This window comes from Cyphomyrmex costatus, unplaced genomic scaffold, assembly GCF_001594065.2.
Source record: "Cyphomyrmex costatus isolate MS0001 unplaced genomic scaffold, Ccosl1.0 scaffold122, whole genome shotgun sequence".
Lineage (NCBI taxonomy): Eukaryota > Metazoa > Arthropoda > Insecta > Hymenoptera > Formicidae > Cyphomyrmex > Cyphomyrmex costatus.
The window spans coordinates 694,669-713,992 of record NW_017275196.1 but is presented as its reverse complement, the minus strand read 5'-3'; the positions used below and the strand labels follow the sequence as shown (position 1 = coordinate 713,992).

Below are 19,324 nucleotides of genomic sequence, written 5' to 3'. Positions count from 1 at the left end.
AATAAATAAATTCATACGTATATGTAGTAGTTTCAAGGAAAATTCGATAAAATTCGAAAGAATTCGAGAAATCCACTTGTTGCGCGCCGCACCGTTCTCGCGACGGACGAGGTACGCTCGATGCATAAAAGGCTGCGAGGTAGTTCCCCACCATGTCGCAAGGATGCGAAGAATATTCTGAACATTGTAGTGAATGTAGTGAATTCTGTTAGATACACTTAGTACGCTTTAAGAGCTGTTAGCGACCGTTACAAAGACACAAGTTTCGTGTTTGTTTTTATTTCAAATCGAATAATATCTAAGCACGATATACGTTAAATGGTAATAATAATGTCAAATATGTCAAACATGGATATGTAGTTAGCCGTATATTTTCAGCAGCGCTTTTATGCGTGATAAATAAAAGAATAAAAATAAGAAGATAAAGTAAAGGTTTTTCATTATCTGGTTAACTCGTGGTTTCGATTTAACCTCACTTAAGTTGATGATAAAAATTATTTTTCCAGCTATTAATCACTAATGGCGTTGTAGTGGTATCTTTGAAATCCTACGAAGCCATTGGTTTAATCGCAACCAACTAGAAAAATACATTTTTTACATTGATCATCAAGTGAAGCCTAACCACAAGTTACCCAGCAAACCGGACCTTAGATGTACTTTGTAACGCTCTAAAAGCTGTTAGACCGTTACAAAGATATAAATAAAATAAGATGTTTGTTTTTTAATTTAAGTTAAAATAAATAATATCTAAATACACGATAAAAAAAAACAATGAGAACATTGCAATGATAATAATGTCAAATTTTATATCAAACACAGATATGACGTAGTTATTTCGAGCGATTTCTAAGTATAAAAAGATACATATATACATATATAAATAAAGATAAGAAGAGATAAGCAAAACGTTCCGTTCGATTTTGTCATATTCACACAATTGTCTTAAAGAATTCTTAGATTCTTGACGAGTGTCTGTATTTGTAATGTTGATTTAGCTTACGTTTTAACGAACTATTTTAGAACGTTCCAAATAAATACAATAATAAAAGATTGGTATTCGTTAAATTTCTGAAAACTTTCAGCCAACATTTAATAGCCTCCATTTAAGAATGAGTCTTCGGTTGCCTGGATAAGTGAATTTTGGACAAGTAAATCTCAGAGTTACAACCTCGTTAAACGTCTTTTACCGTGGCAACGTTATTGGTTGCGAGGATTTTCTGTTCCGATCGTTATAGGACTCGTAGTCTCGCATGGCATAGAACGGGTATGCAGCGTTTTTCGAGATACGCAGAAACGGAGTGGGAGTACATGGCAGGATGTACCGTTCGCGAACCGATTGCAATTCAACTGAACGTTATAACTGGTATCTATAAATGTAGATTGCGGAAGGCCTATAACATGGTTGCTCTTTAGTGTGCTGCACGCATGAAAAAGTAAATTACAAATACAACGATTTTAGAGGAAATAATGACGCAAAAGGGACATATGAAAGAGTAGAAAATTAAAAGGCGCATTTTATGAGTTTATTTTAATTTTTTTTAATTTTATTTATTTTTTGCGTTATCGATTAAACATTTTTAGAACGTTTAAAAGCAGTTTCAACATGTAAAACATGATATTTGTGAGACTATCGGTTGAAAGACTCACCTATTATCTACGCATAACTACGTACAATTATGTATAACGGTATTCGATTATGTATCTACTTAAAGCTTTATATATATATATATACGTATACACTGCACAAAGTACGTTGACTATTCTTTGAGCCATTCTTAGGCAACAAGATATATTCGTTCTCGTTTAGCTTCGCTCGTTTCTACGAATTCCTTTAGCTTTATTTTAAATAAATTTTGTTGAAATATTTATTTCGTTTTAGCCGCTATTCAAGCAGAATGCAGCAAATACTCTGTTACTTTATTTACTGTTTATAGCGTATGTATACCAACTTCCGCATTTGTTCAGGATAAGCCTTGAAATGTCGGATTTATAACTCACGTTTTGTTCAAAACTGTGAACGAAGCGAGTTCTGCGCGGATTCTTGCGAGTGTTTTTATGAAAGACCGTGGCGTGCAATTTCCATTTACTTCTATTCGCGCGCCGTGCTAATTTATCTGACTTTATTCGCGCAAAAGACTAGAGTCTAGAATCAGCCGCCAATTATAAAAATTTTATTTCAATCTTATGCTATTTTGATACTATTTTTAAATACAGTGTAATATGTGTCGTAAATATACACAGAAAAGGTTTTGTTGAAGTACCAAAAATTTAGTTAGATACAAATCTGAAAATAATTTTGTTATACTATCAAATAACTATGTCGAAATCTTAGGCATGATAAAGAAAATGGTGCGAAAAGTTTTAATGTCTAACAATCAGTTCGAGCATCTTACAATTTTCAGATCTATGTAGCTGAAAATATTTTCTATATTCAATAAAATCCTTTTCATGTAAATTTATATATTAATAGGATAAGAAATAAAATTTAGTATTTTAACTACAATTTTATAATAGTTTCTTTTATTTTTTGTTTTCAATTATGTACTATTAAAAGGATTTAAATGAAAGAAATTACATAATTAATAATTTAACTGTAGAATTATGAATTAATTAATTATATTTATTATACAAATATAAGTCTATTACATAATTACGTACATAGAACGTATTTTTATTATAAATGCAACGAAACATCATTTCTGAAGACAGAATTATTTTTACAACGGTAAAGAATTATCATTTTACTTGCAATTAAAGTGACTTTAGCGTTTGATTTCTTTTCTCGCGTTGTCAGGATGTCAAGAAGATTGGCACATTATAACACACCGAAACTTTTTCTGAGACAGATTACAGGATGTACCGTTCTCGTTTAGTTCCGCTGGCTGAGCTGTTCTCAGTTCCATTCGTTGTGATATTTCTCGTCTCGTTTATTCTTACGTTGAATGACCGATACTGAGAGCGTGGTCTCTCTGCATACAGGAAGAGAGACGAAAAGAAAAGAGAAGAGAGAGAAGGAGATGGAGAGACTGTTTTTTTTTCAGTCAGTTTCGCGCCGAATCTTTCTTCCATAAATGTAGACGATAATTTTGCACCAAAGATTTGTTTATCGTACTGCATTAGAAATAAACTTTAAAGCCAAGTGCACGAATTTCGGAATCTTACGTCAGTACTTCCTGCGAATTTCTCATAAAATTAAATGTTTTGTCATAAATGTACATTACATCTTATTTCGAGAAGGAATTTGATTAATGAACTTCGTTAAGCTGTTTCTTATCTATTTCTACGTATCTCGTCCGGATGCTCATATAAATAATATATGAATACGTTATTTTCTATTTATTCAATCCCTCTGATGGAGATTCACAAGCTTCTACTAAAATTTCAGTTTTCCTTCGTACAATAAAAGGAGCTCAGTTTTATAACGAGCAATTATATTATAATTTTGTATTATTTTATTCCATGTCTCTTTTGACTTAATAAAATTACGTATTATGTAAAGGTATAAATATATTGATACGTACATACGGTGTGCTTAAAAAATATCTTATTTATATAACTTGATACTAGAAGGTAAATAAAACTCGTTGGGCGAGTTAAGCATTTTTTTAATCGCGTGGGCGGCATTCCCCGCCGGAAAACGAGCTTCAGACGTTCGAGAAGAGGTCGAGAAAGTCAGGATCCTAAATTTGGATGTGTATCGTGCCGCATGATTGCCACGTTGGTTTTCTAAATCTTCTCGTGCGGTCACATGCGTCTATACCGCACGATCCATCCATTTTTGGTGCCTCCCGCAAAGAGAATGACGGCAGATTTTTTGTCGCAATGTGACTCACAATGACAAATTAAAAAATATAAATACCAATGCAATAATATACCAATAAGTATCCTATTCTCTCTTTATTCTTTTTTACTTCGAAATTGTGTTATTAAATTCTGTCGATTTTAAATAAATTATTTGACACATTTTCTATTATTACTTTATTTTCCTTTTCTTTTAGTTAGTTGAATTTAATAATTAATACTTGTCTAAATTATTTCTTGTATTACTTAAAACAAAAAAATAGAACCTCGAACAGAACATATATTATGAAATGTAGTTAATAGATATCTTTTTTTGTTCACTTATATAGAACATTTGTATAATAATAAATTACGGCACGGTTTATGCACTTTTACGTGCACATCGTTGTTTACGCCCGAGTTTATGCCTGTTTCCACTGCGTGTTCGCGATGTCTCGTGAAATTGCGGTTGCGACTGTGTCTCTTTCTTGTTTCTTTGGAGAAATAGAAAAGGAAAGGGAGATAAAAGAAATGGAAGAGCGGCGCAATATGAGAAGGAATTGAGACGAGACGCATAACGTTACATGGTCAACAGACCGAAGTGTACAAGGGAAAACTAAGGGAAAGAGAAGGTTTTAATGAAGGACGATGTTTGTAGTTAATCGGTTTCTTCCTCACGATGGGTTTCCCTTTTTGCAAGCAATGCTTTTTGATTTATTTCTCTTTGCTTTTGTTATTTTCTAATGGTCTAATCAAATAATCTAATCAATCAAACACACATAATTGACATCTTTTTATTATTAATTTTAATGTTTCGTCTCTTTCTACATATTAATTTAAGAAATTAAAATTAACAATAAACCTCCCAGGTCAAGAATAAATTGAGCAATAATGGTTGTTAAATATATCTATAAATTTATTATAATGATAACATTAAAAAACTAACGTGTGACCTGCACAGTTAGGACATATAGTGTGGTCGTAGTAATTTCGGATGTCTTAAGAGGAAATTGGTTTCTTCTGTTAAGGGTTTTTTACGGCTGATGAGGACTCTGTGAAGTCGAAACGTACCGTATATTAATGTTATCATTATAATAAATTTATAGATATATTTAACAACCATTATTGCTCAATTTATTCTTGACCTGGGAGGTTTATTGTTAATTTTAATTTGTTAATTTATTTGAGCTGTTTATAATTCAATTTCAATTTTTAATTTAAGAAGCATTTTTCTTTATATCTTGTGGATGCTTGCAGGAAATTTTTATAATAGATATTTATACATTGTTTTTATTGATATGTGTTTTAATTATTATTGTATAAGCAATAGTATGATATTGCAAAATATTTATCGATATTTTTGAAAGTAGGAGTGATAAAGAGAGATACTAACTGAGTAAAGATATAGATACTTAAGGATACTTATTTATTATGCTGCTCAAATCATTTTTATTTGTCGTTTCTTTAATCTCGTGTTTTTTAACCGACATTTTATATGGCACGCGCGATCTAAGTTATGTGGATAATAATGATTAATTTACGTCTTATTAATGAAGAGCAGCTACTTACTGTTTTCTAATCTCCTCTTTTATCTTTCATGCCTAATAGGAACGTATCTTTTATTTGTAGATAATTTTATTATTTTGTAGTATAGTGTCCCATATTGCCTTCATATCACGAATATTATAGATACTTTCTGAAAAAATATTTTCTCAAGAAAAAGAAAAATGACATTGAAAATTCAGAAATTCTACTTTCCTTTGACATGTTTATTTTTATTATAAATAAATCATAATTGTTTCATTACTGCGGCGTATTTCTATAATCATATTTTTAAAAACCTAAAACTCAAAAATTATTAATTATTCCATATATAATGCATCTTAATTGTACAATTAAAAGTAAATGTATAAGTTAATATATACTGTGTATTATAATAATAATATATTATAATACACAGTATAATACGCAGTATTATAATAATATATTATAAACGATTTGCACGATAACTCGTATCATTTTTGTAAATAAATTGATTTAATTTATTTTTAATAACATTTGTTAATAATTTTCATTCGCAAATATGAGGACAGTAATATTGTTTACCATATTTACGTGTGTATGCAGTGATCGATCTGCAGCAAAATTCTAACGAATTATGAGCTACCCGCCGTTGCGTGGGTTTTGCGCGCGCGGTTACAACAGGTGGGAGTTAATCTCGACCTGTTGCTCTCTGTTAGTCGAGAAATTTGCGACAGAAATGCCAATGTCGTACAGATAAGACATTTATATATATACCTTTATACAGCCGAAATATTTACATACATCGACATACAAAAATTATGAGTTTGCATATTTTTTCCATAATCGTTGGATTATCATTATTTCATTAATCGCAATTAATTGTACAATGACATGTTTGAACGCATTTCGAACATTTACAATTTTATCTTTATTACGCAGGCGTGTTGGAAGTTATCAATTCAAATCAGTCATAGTGCTCCTTGCATTCAGTTGATCGCAATCCGATTAAACGACTTCTCACTTTTCTGGACCCATTGCTTTTTAGTCATTAGATATTCCTGCTATTCCAACGATGCGGCGCGGCATCCGGTTGTTTCCCACCGTTGATTGCGAAGGCGTGAATATAGCGATTACATAGGAGGTACACATACCATATACGCGATTCTTTTAAACACGCGGGAAAAATGGGGCTATTCTTAACGTTTAACAGTTCTCTCTTTTTGCGGCTTACCCACAGGTAAATCAATTCTAATCTGTATTACCATCACGATATACAATCCGTCGGAAATCGCACTGATAAGAGATGAACATGAGACAATTTAACAATAGTCCACTAGTTGCGATAACTTTATGGTAATGAATTCTAATTAAACAGATAAAACGTACACCTATGAGATCACATATAATAGCTTGATAATCTGCTGAGTGCTTTGTATCAGGAATTATGCGACACAATAAATAATATCTCGATGTTTTATTTCCTCTTGAAGTAATAAATGTATTATTCTAAGATGAACTATTCTAATTTATGACCAAGTTTATATGACCGATCATATAAAATATACCGATTTTATAAGTTTTACGTTTATTAAATTGATTTAAGTATGAAAGTCACATTTAACTTTGCAAAGTTATGATAATTTCAAGAAATTCTTTACTGATAGATATTCTTAACATTTTTTTACCAATTGAATATTTGAAATATCTAAAATATCTCTATTATAGGTTTAATATTCAACAAAGTGTAATTTGCATCACGCTCGTCATATAACGTTCAATATCCAGCTTGTTAGAAAGGCACGCGAGATCAGTTGTCATTGTTCTACCGATTGGCACTCGACAATTCACCACGTAGCCCAACTTTCTCTTTCGGCGATAGTATCGATTTAACGCCATTCTTCCTCGGCTCTTCGACGAAAATGTATTTCCGCGCTGTTGATGTAATATCCCTTCTTTTTTAAAGAAGAATCTTTACAATGAATTTTATATTCAGGAACTCGTGATTTGCTTTTGGTTTCCTACTAATCGCTATAAACATTCAACGATATTCAATAATGTAAAAAAATAATAGAATAGATGTCTTTCAGAAATAAACTGCTTATGTAATTATATATATTTTATAATGAGTACCGAGTGTTGCTTGGCGGCAAACAAATCATATAGATTCTATCTTATCGCAAATCATCAACGATAAAAAATAATGTAACAGAGTACTCGAGTGCGATCACATTATCGGATTCTTAAGTTTTACGCGTATCGGAGCATTAAATCGCTTTTCACCTAAGCACATAATTAAGGTCATATTCCATAAGCGCTGTCGTGCGCGCACGTATCGACGAGCATATTCGAGATGTATAAGCGGTTTTGCCGCATGCTGACCGCTCTCTTCTTAATCCAGGACACTGTATATACGGCAACTATAAATAAGATATCTCTTACGAAACAAGAGCCTTGCACATGCAGGCAAAAAACATTCCGAAATCGGGTGAAAGTGCTTGATCAAGAAAACTGCTCTACAGTTCTCCCTATGCAGATTTCTTATCAGAATTTGCGTGCAGTCGAACAATTCCATATATTATAGTCTTGCGAATTAAATGCAAACCCGTATAACTTATATGCTTGCACACGATAGTGTAGAAAATAATTTGTGATCATTCTTTATTCATAAAATTTGATTTTTAATATGAAGAAAGAATCGATCAATTGATATATTGATTATGTGACTGAATTGTTCAAATGTGATTTGTTAATTCTCTCTGTTTGTCCGAGATCTCGAACCGATTAGCACCGTGGACATGAGACTTTAAAGATCTTATTGCCACATACGTATTAAACGTGAACGGTAAAATATGAGGTCAATTTCTAACCACAGGCATGCCTGTCTAACAATACGGTTCTTGCAGAGCGATATATGTATTTTGTCAATCGCACGATATACATAAATGAGGTGCCGTTGCATTCATTACCAGTCGCATTCCGACATTGTCTCGTGAATTGACACCGGTGACCTCGCCTATATAGAAATCGAAACGTGCCGCACTTTAAAAAAGAAAAAGATTCCGCACCGACAATGTTTTATTTAACATATTCGTTCCCTGACATTTTACCTCGCATTTTACGGAATTGAGAGCGAAAGTTTCACTGTTCGACAAAATTTTTCGCGACGTTTCGACCTTGCGATATCCGATTAAAATCGCACTTACCGCCTCGATTCATCCTTTCATTTCAGCTAAAATAAATGCTGATGTTGGTGACGCAAAATTATTATTAGCCTCAGTTAAAATTTTTCAAATAAAATTTATTTTTATGTTGATATTTGTTAATAAAAAGGAATATGATTTTCTATTTTCTGAGATACTTTTTCAAGAGTTTATTTATAATTATAGTTTCTTAGTGCACACACACATAAAGACTATTTTAAGAACTCATAAGATCGTGTTATGGATCCGCTTTCTTTTGTCCCTGCAACTATTTTCTAACGTATGCGGTTTTCGAAAGGATCGTTAAAACACATTGTGGTGTACCTTCTTGCTTGCGATGTATTTTGCAATGAAGGAAGTCTTATGAGAATATTGTATGCTATTGTAACCATTATAAGACATACAGAAGAATAGTTAATGAGCGTATTTCTTAAAGTAACTTCTTGAAATATATTCTATATAATATTTTTGTTGCATTCAACATTTGTTATTGCACTAAAAGATATTTAATAATTTAAAAATTACTAGTTCTTTCTCGTTCTCCAACATGGGATGTAATAAGTAAATTGCACGGTTGATTCATTTCTTAGTAATGAGTCATCTTATGTTTCGAGACTATCAAGATCAGGCTGTCAGCGACTGTTTCTCTAGCGATCTGTAACCTTTGTCGATTCCTGAGAACGGCCTTGTCGATTGCCGAGGGCCTCGATACCACTACGATGACCTTCGATTGTGTAGATTAACTTAATGTATGGCTTGACGCGGTGAATAAAGCCGTACGTGTGCTTCGTCCAGTTGGTTAGTTTCTTTATTCGAGATAATTAAATCCCCCCTATATCTCTAAAAAAAAAAAAATTGCTTTATTTTATTTTTTATAACAAAACTTTATGTTTATATTCAGCCACTAAATTTGAAGCCACAGTGTAAATATGTAGAAATATCGATTGTTTTAAAAAAAAGTTTTGATGGTAAAAAAAAAATTAGGAAGTATATTACAATAATTGTGTTTAAAAAATTGAAATTACATATTATATATGAAATTACAAGTCTATTTAATGAAAAATATGGAGATGTATATTGTAGAAATATATCAGTTGCTAATTAAACTATCTATAATGTACCGTACTCTTGTCATTCGTGATACTTAATATTCAGTTCGTTAAAGAGATTAGCGTGACGTATATTGTCAAATCTGATTAAATCGCAGAAACGTTACGAGTTATTAACTCGTATTAATTTTACCGTAATGCTTCATCACCATTCTAATCTGAAGAATCTTAATGTGTTTCGTAATATTTGTGAGAAAGATTATAAGATGATGATGATACGCACAGCTGCTAGATTACAGCAGACGTATTTGGTTAATGCTCGTTGCACTGAATCATGAAAGCCATATATCTTATTTATCAATGACATATCGAGTATAACGTGACAGGGTTGAGTATGGTTTTAAGAACTAACTAAATATCGTTTAACACTTCGAGACGAACGGGTTCTAATAGATGCAATTTTTAACGTCATTAAGCATCTGCAGCATCTTTCACCTTGGATATTAAACTATTTATATTTCATATGAATAATTTGGTCAAACATTTCTTTTGGTCTGTTATGCGCTAATTAACAACAGGCAAACTTTCAACAGATCTGAAATTTATTTTTATGACAACTAAATAATTTTCTTCTTTTAGAGAAGAATACGCTTCCAGAATACGGAACTTGTAATTAATTCCGGCGGTTAAATACTGAAAACATCTCATTAACGAAAGAGAGATTACGACGAAAAAAGTATTGATAATTTCACCTCGTTACCGTCATATGATTATCTGTATAAAAAAATTAGATGCCTTAGTACATCGATATCATTATTATGAAATATTGACAGTCCATAACTGCGAGATATCATTGTTGTACCGTAATATTATCACCATAATAATATCATTCGTTATTTATCGCTGACGTTTATTTCCCGCAAGTGCAGTGCAATAAAATTTATATGATGAAATTATTCTGGTGAAAGTAAATAATTTATAAGCATATAGGTTCTAAAGAGATTACAAGAAAATTAAGTAGAACACTTCTCGATCGAAATAAGATTCGTAGAAAACAAACTTTTAATATATTTATAGAAGAGCGCACGTTTGCAACACTTGTTGATGTAATCACCGAAAGAGTTGATGACGAAATACGCGCGCTGCACATAATGTCTACTGTATCAGATTGTGATTCATATTACAACGGATCAAGTTTAATACCGATTAAAATTTGAAAATTTGAGAGTTGTACTAAGCGTTTTATTTTTTTTTTTTTTTTAGTTTTTTTCCGCACTGTGTTTGTTATATGCAATCGCATAAACTTGATCAATCGATGTGGAATAACAATTGTTTCCTTGTTACAGATATGGCACAAGCAATGTTTCAAGTGTCAGGGCTGCGGTATGACCCTGAATATGCGGACGTACAAAGGTTTCAACAAACAGCCATATTGCGAGGCGTAAGTATAGGAGCGTTGTTTTGGTATTTCATTTCTTGTTTACGTGATCGTATACTTCTCGTGTTTCTGACGAAATTCGCGTTCCATTTTATTACAGAAAGAAAGTTGACCTGTGAAAACTGCTGTCTGCGAGTCGAACTGTTTGTCGCGGTCTCGTTTTTTTTCTGTCGCATAATAAGCTGCTTGACGCAACCGAGTTAATCGCGGTAATTTAACACTGCGGTGTTGCGAGAGCCGTTGCTTGGAAAAACTCTAATAGAGCGTAAAAAGTGAACAAGATTATTTTTTAGGCGACGTAAATAAACAATATTAAATCTTATAGGACCGTGAGAAATAAAAAGCTATACATACGTAGTACATAAATTCACACGTAATTATACGTAGAAGCATCCAAGATCCAGCTAGATCAAGCTTTGTTTCTTATTGATATTATTTTTTAGTATTTAGCATTCTGCATTATAGTTATAATATTATATCGGCTGTTTTTATGCGTTCTATTTCAAGTCTTATCATTATTGTGGCAATATTTTAATATAAACTGATTTCAATTTTATACCACTCCAGCATATCATATGTCTATCCTTGTTTAGTCAATTCAAGAACATACGAATTATCTTTGTAATTACTGACTTACTTGAGAAGAAACATGCTATTCTCTTCTCGCATTTTGAGCACCACGGACGTCGTCTTCGTGCATCTCCGAGTACGATGCAACGCACGAAATGTTTATTCAAGATCCTTAAACGCGCAATTTTATTTCGCTGCGAGAGTATACGCTTGGCATTCATGGGAAGGGAAATGCAACATCGATGTTAGCGATGCTAATGGCACACGCACGCGCCTCGCGGGCTCCTCGATCCCGCAATGCACGCGTAGCAATAACGCGACGTTTAATATCCGGTGAACAACGGGCTGGAGACTCGCGAGAAGAGCACACGAGAGGAAAATAGCCGCTTGTTCGCTTGTTCACGCGATTGCGAATCTCCGATAGTTAAACGTATACCATTGCAGGCATGTCGACGCAGCGAAAGCGCACGACCGAGCATTCATGCGGCCGAGGGGATAATGCACGGCTGTCGTGCCTCCTCTCCGGACGGAGGATCCTCCTTTCGGGCGCAGCGAGGATTTTTAAACACGCGCGTGTCCTTTTACACGTCGCCGGTAGCGTAACGCGTTTTGCATAAGCTCCGCTTCGCCTGTCCTGCTCACGGTGCTCGCATGAAATTGCCATGCAGAATAAATATCATTTTCTACGCCTAGAGTCAACTGTTCCGTTCCGTAGTGACGTTTCGCGTGTCGGCTCGTCTCGCAAATTAAACGCGCTTTCATCCAAATGAAGAATTAAACTGGAAAGCGACGGTATATGTTACCGTCCACGTTTGAATGCATTACATGACGTTTTCTTCATTTAATTGTTAACGGTGACTATCAGAGTAATATTAAAAATTCTAGGCGATGTGTATTCATGTATTTAAACATTTACTGTAACATATATTCATCTATTAGAAATAAATTCAAACCTACTTTTAAGCAGGAAAACGCATTTTAAATTGAATGTAATGAGTTGATTGAGAGATCATGCTTGACCAATGCAATGTAATAACTGATCGACGAAAACCAGTTCTATCACGGATATTCCTGTTCCACTTAATTTTATAGTTTTGATGTAACGATGTGTAATATAAGCATACATTATATATATATATACTTGATTCTGTTACATATAACAGAAAGATTATACATTAGTTTTTAATTAATATCGAATGATGGACGAATATTCCTCGTGGTTACTTTGCTTCCTCGTAATAAGAAAAATAAGCCGCTCCTTATTTTGAGAAATACGACGAAGCGTTGGACTAATCACTAGGATGTTAATAGCAATGACTAAGAGATTTCGTCTTGCGACAGCAAAGACTTTATTTATTATTTCGATAAGACCGGTGATAATTATAAATTAATTTTCCTATCGCCATCAAAGTGCAGTCTTGAACGAAGCAAGAAAAATCACGATTCGAACGCGTGAAAGTTTTATGAGATAAGATGAAGAAAAAGAAATGTATAAAGAAAACCGTAACGATAACGTTTATCTTAATCAGGATTTCAAGACTCGTGTTAAGTCTAAGACATTTATTATGATTTTAAAATTACATTAGAATCGTCGGGCAACACAAAGAAAGTAACTTGGCGTTGCAGTTAATTTCGTGATCCCGACGGATATTAATTGTACTATTTTTGTATAATAGGAGATCCCGAGAGGAAGCGTGTAGAAGTTTGTAACGTTTTCCTGCGATAATCTCCTAACATCTTTTTTCTTTAATGTTTTTAGTATCGTTCATGGTTCATTAACGAAACGATCGTTTTTGTGTTATACTTATCAATTGAAAATAAAAAATTTTTATCATTCAAACTGTTACAGTAAATTTTAAAATATTAATCAAGTTAGAATATTTGTATATACTACTGATTTATTTAAGATTGCTCTCTCTTTCTCTCTTTACACATTACTCTAACAGTACAGTAGATATATTTTAAGACAAAATTTACAAAAAATTCCAAATATATATTTTTTAGATAATTAATCTTCTTTTGTGATTGTGATAGAGATTAAACTGAAATTATTTTGATTCGCGTTAACGAATCACTTGTATTTAATTCCTTGTGTCACAACTTTGTAATTCAATTTATTGTCGACGACAATCGATCGCACTACGGTTTTCTCTTTGTGCGTCTTCGTCTTCTCATATCGGTATGCCACGTTGCAACAAGAGATATGTCCGTGACTCGTACAGTATTCCGGTTGTGCATCGCGATGACGAAATCTCTGAGTCGCGATTCGAATCTGCATTTCTCTCTTCTTACGTACGGACCTCTCTTCAGCACTTATATGGCATATAATATGCTTCGTAATGACAAGTAATTCGTTCGAGACGCTCCAATCCTTTTCTCGCCGAGAAAGCGTCATCCGATATATTCAAAAGGAGAACACGAATGCGTAGAACCACAAATGGAGAAAAGTATTTGATTGATCACAAAGTTGTCGTAGATGTTGAAGAATCACTAAACAGGATACAACTACTTACAATTTGAAATTAATTTGATAAATTATTGCAAGTTTTATTCAGGAATTTCGAAGCAGAGTTTCTGCTTATTTCTTAACATTCAAATATTACACGTTCACGCTTTACATTAATCATGTATACGCTTTAAAATATGAAATAAAATTTAAACTGTAAAGTAAACACACTGTGACTTATTGCACAAATTACACGTTATGTTATAAATTATTAAATTTCAAGCTATCGGCGTTTATTCGAAAGATACGACTTTTCGATCATTTACTTGGAGCTATTATGTCTTATTTTAAGCATCTCACATAGACGGTCGTTGCATTTTACCGCTTAGAAAGTTGCTTACTTGACGTAAAGCTGCATTCATTATCTGCTCGAGGCATTTGCCTTCGTTGAAATTGATTAAAGAAAATGGGCACAAAGTCAACGACACTATGTGGATAATGTCTCATCGATAGAATTTTGTATTCCGCGTACAGCAAGCGGGGTATGTGTCAGCGATGTGTGTCGAATCAGACACTGTACTGAATAAGTAAAACCGAACACGTGTGAGCTGCGAGATTCATTCATTCGTCTCGTTTCCCCTTTATATCTCTCCCTTATGCCATAATTTTATCTTTCTCACTCATTATCTTGCCCCTATGCGAATCAACCTCAATTCATTCTCAATTTATTTTTACTCTCACATTCTGTGCACTTGTATAGTTATTTAAGCCTCTGCACTAGTTTAAAAGTATTAATAATTGAAATTGAAAACTTATAAAAATGAATTGTACTATACGTACGAAACAGTTTATTTAAAATTTAAGTCAGTATTTATATTTAATATTATAATATAATTTTATAATTTAAATGAAATAATTTTTGTTTACAAGTTCTGAATCACTATTACACTTTTATAGAAAAATTTGTAATTTTTTAAATATTTTTTAAATTATTCTTAAAAAATTCGTGTAATACATCTTCAAATATAATAGTAATTGAACATCGTTTAATAAAGTAAATTTTTATTCTCTGAAACTTTTAGAGTAAATGTCATTTTGAAGAATAATAAATCTCATTTAGCTACTATTTTTCAAGACTGGCTCGATTTTCACTCTTTAAACTGAGATTTTAATTTCACTTCAAAGGATTTAGATAATGTAATCGTGCCGGGTATGTTAAGTTAGCACCCCAACTATAGTATTCAGGAATTTTGATTAGAGTTCCCACTTCCTTTTGACGAGACGAAGAGTTCCCTATAGTTAATAACAAGGGTTCCGCTCAATAAATATTTTTTTTACATTTTTTAAAAATGGGGTGCTAACTTTTTATCGAATTTCGAGATGGAATAGTTCTGAGTAGCTTAGTAGCTTCAATTTGCGATTGCCTGGAGTTCCTGATATGTAAAAAAAATTTTCGAATAATAAAAAAAAAATTAAAAATTTTTGAAGAATTAATTTTTAGATGCAATAGTTCTGATGATAATTCCTACTTCTATTTGACGATACGAAGAGTATGATTTTTAATGACATATGCGCTTAATAATCATTTTTTAATAATTTTTTAAAAAAATTGGGGTGCTAACTTTTTAACAAAATTCAAGGTCGCATAGTTCTGATCAGCTTAACAGAACTATTTTGTGAATACCTAGAGTTCTCGATACATAAAAACATTTTTGAAATATAATAAAGTTTAAAAGAAATAGTGGAAATCTTTGAAAATTTTTTTGAGAGTACCGAGTAGTTCTGAGTAGCGTTTCTTATAATACTCGACGAGTTTTATCGAAAACTGTAAGGTGAAGAAGCGATTGGACCAACGGTTTGCAAGATACAGCGACATTTGTCGGAAGATCAACAATTTTTAGTGTGAGTATATCTCGGAAACCGTTGGTCCAATCGCTTTGAGCTCTGATACTTTTCGACAGAACTCGCCGAGAACTGTCCAGAACTCCGATCAGAACTACTCGGTGCTCCCAAAAAATTTTGACTTCAAATTTTTTTCGAAGTCCCACGTCGGAAAATTTTTTGAGAGTACCGAGTAGTTCTGAGTAGTGTTTCTTATAGTTCTCGACGAGTTCTATCGAAAACTGTAAGGTGAAAAAGCGATTGGACCAACGGTTTGTAAGATACAGCGACATTTGTTACATTTGTAAGATCATACAATATTTAAATAAATATATCTGAGAAACCGTTGGTCCAATCGCTTTGAGCCCTCATACTTTTCGACAGAACTCGTCGAGAACTGTTCAGAACTCCGAACAGAACTACTCGGTACTATCAAAAATTTTTTGATCAAAAATTTTTTTCTCAGTCCCACGTCGGAAAATTTTTTGGGAGTACCGAGTAGTTCTGTTCAGAGTTCTGGACAGTTCTCGGCGAGTTCTGTCGAAAAGTATCAGGGCTCAAAGCGATTAGACCAATGGTTTCCGAGATATACTCTAAAAATTGTTGATCTTCTGACAAATGTCGCTGTATCTTGTAAACCGTTGGTTAAATCGCTTTTTAACCTTACAGTTTTCGATAGAACTCGTCGAGTTCTATAAGAAACGCAACTCAGAACTACTCGGTACTCTCAAAAAAATTTTCAAAGATTTCTACTATTTTTTTAAACTTTATTATTCTTCAAAACTATTTGTTATGTATCAAGAACTCTAGGTATTCACAAAATACTTCTGTTAAGCTGATCAGAACTATGCGACCTTGAATTTCGTTAAAAAGTTAAAGCACCCCATTTTTTAAAAATTATTAAAAAATGATTATTAAGCGCATATGTCATTAAAAATCATAGAGAACTCTTCGTATCGTCAAAAAGAAGCAGAAATTATCATCAGAACTATTGTATTTAAAAATTAATTTTTCAAAAATTTTTAATTTTTTTTTAATATTCGAAAATTTTTTTTACATATCAGGAATTCTAGGCAATCGCAAATTGAAGCTATTAAGTCGCTCAGAACTATTCCACCTCGAAATTCGATAAAAAGCTAGCACCCCATTTTTAAAAAATGTAAAAGAATGTTTATTGAGCGGAACTTTTGTTATTAACTATAGGGAACTCTTCGTCTCGTCAAAAGGAAGTGGGAACTCTAATCAGAACTCCTGAGTACTATAGTTGGGATGCTAACTTAACATACCCAATCGTGCCTTGTACGTTATATTTTATATATATGCTATTTTAGTAAAATATACATAAAACATTTAACAAGTATTTTTGTACAGTTATAGTATTTTATAAATTGAATATTTGTTTTATACAATGCACTATTATATATAAAACAGCTGTAACCACTGTAACAGCATAATTTAACAAAGTTGAGCATTAAATCATAATTGTAAGCAAGCATTTTTATTACGTCTCGTTAATTCTTATATTCATATATTACACGTATCTTTATCTCCCTTTCATCTCTACTCGAAACAATTCGTTACGAGTGCAGCCGAGTGTGATTTGAAATCTAATTGAGACTAATTAAAAATTTTATTTCTGCAAATTCGTCTATTCGAGGTTTTCAAAGAGAAGCATTGGGAATTAAGTAAAGTGGTCTGTTCACGGATATAACGTTATACGATTAAAACACGTGTTCCGGACTCTCTTAGCACATATATGCACGTCTCGCCGAAAGGCTATACATATACGTCGAATTAAGCGCTCTACCGGATAGTAAAAGAGAACACGTGTGGAGACCTGCTTGTGCATTTTTTTTTTTTAGTCTGCCTTTCCTCCACATTTGCGTTCCTCCTTCGTACTTTATGACTTTAGTTTTGCCATATCGTGGGCGCGAATACGAAAGTATACTTTCTGTAAATAGAATTTTTCTATTTCAAGCTTATATTTCTTCCAGATGTGTTAAAAATAAAACATTTTTATGCAAGAAAATTCTGATCAATTTTTTATCAAAAAGCATTGAGCTCTCTCTTTTTCTTTACCGTTTGCCAAAAAATTTATATTTGAAAAAAGCGCGGTTTTTCTTCAGACATTCTGTTGCTACGCAGTTGTTCTTTCTTCGTATAATTTTCTCATCTTTTCCATTTTTGTATACTATTTTTACGTGTACAGTCATCACATATGTCTTCTTCCCAAATTTTAATAAAGTACGAATGATATCATTCGTGTCTGACTGTTGGTTCACCGCGAATGACTCATTTCCTTCGACGATAATCGTTTCTATTTAGTAGATGCAACTTGATTAAATCGCACGGCAATCTTACATGTAGGTATATTTAGCTACAGATTAGTAACATTTTTCTTGATTCATAAAAGGAGAAAGGTTACGTTGGATTCATTGGTATGAACAGAAAATAAATTATACATTTATCTTTTAATCTATAGCATTAATTTGGAAGGAAAAAAAATTATTTTTTATATCTACAATTACGTTTAAATTGCTTTACATTTTTATAATTACCAAATTTTTCTAAATTAGGTACGTAATTTAGAATATGGTATGCAACAAGTAAATGGCTATATTATTTTGTATTATACGTGTAATTTGTAAAATTTTGTTATTTAGTATATTTTTGATAAAACTGCTTTTTGCAAATTTCAGTTTTAGTATTTCTGTCAACTCTCTCTCTCTCTCTCTCTCTGTAAATCTCTGTCTCTCTCTCTCTCTCTCCAAACTCACGTAGCATCATATGACATCAAAATACTTGTATTTGAGTTCCTGCAATAATATATTGCTTCGTTATTTTTTTTATTTAAAAAAAAAGAGATTATTTTTTGCTTTCGTAAGAATTGTGTTTTATTTAGCATTTCATTAGAAAATTTGATAATCCAATAATCTTTTTATAAAAATATCTACTTTGACTCTTTAATTGTTATTATTAATATTTTTATTAATTATTTTTAATTTATTGCTTTTTATATCAATTTCATTTTCTTTTCTACATATGTTCTTATATTTTTCATGTTATTATGAATTTTTAAAATATTTATTTTCAAAAATGTATTTAAGTTTATTGTTCAACAAACTTATTTATTATATTTTTACATTTTATTTATATCTTTTGGGTGGATTTTTCAGATAGAGTTGCGTTTCAAGACCGACGATTGTTCGGCGTGCAAGTTGGGGGGGTTTTGGGAAGGGAATACATATACATATATTACTTTGAATAATATATTGCGAAGAATATTACTACGTCGACCCGCCATCAGAGGTCTATAGATATTGACTAAGATTCTCGCAAGTGCTTTGATACGCGCGTATATCTGTATATATAGAATCTCGATTTAATAACTAAAACAGGCGTCTAAGGTAGGCTTCCATTACAATACCTTACTGAT

The 19,324-nt window shown here is 32.4% G+C and overlaps 1 protein-coding gene across 3 annotated transcripts in view; it reads left to right on the top strand.

Moving 5' to 3' along the window:
- The window catches only part of LOC108780490 (LIM and SH3 domain protein Lasp), a 35,646-nt gene that overhangs the window by 7,140 nt on the left and 9,182 nt on the right, over positions 1-19,324 (top strand). For all 3 annotated transcript variants that reach the window (XM_018548246.1, XM_018548237.1, XM_018548228.1), the window contains one exon: positions 10,900-10,994. In XM_018548246.1, the coding sequence (XP_018403748.1) occupies positions 10,939-10,994 (56 nt within the window). In that variant the 5' untranslated portion in view covers positions 10,900-10,938. The remainder of the gene's footprint in view (positions 1-10,899; positions 10,995-19,324) is intronic.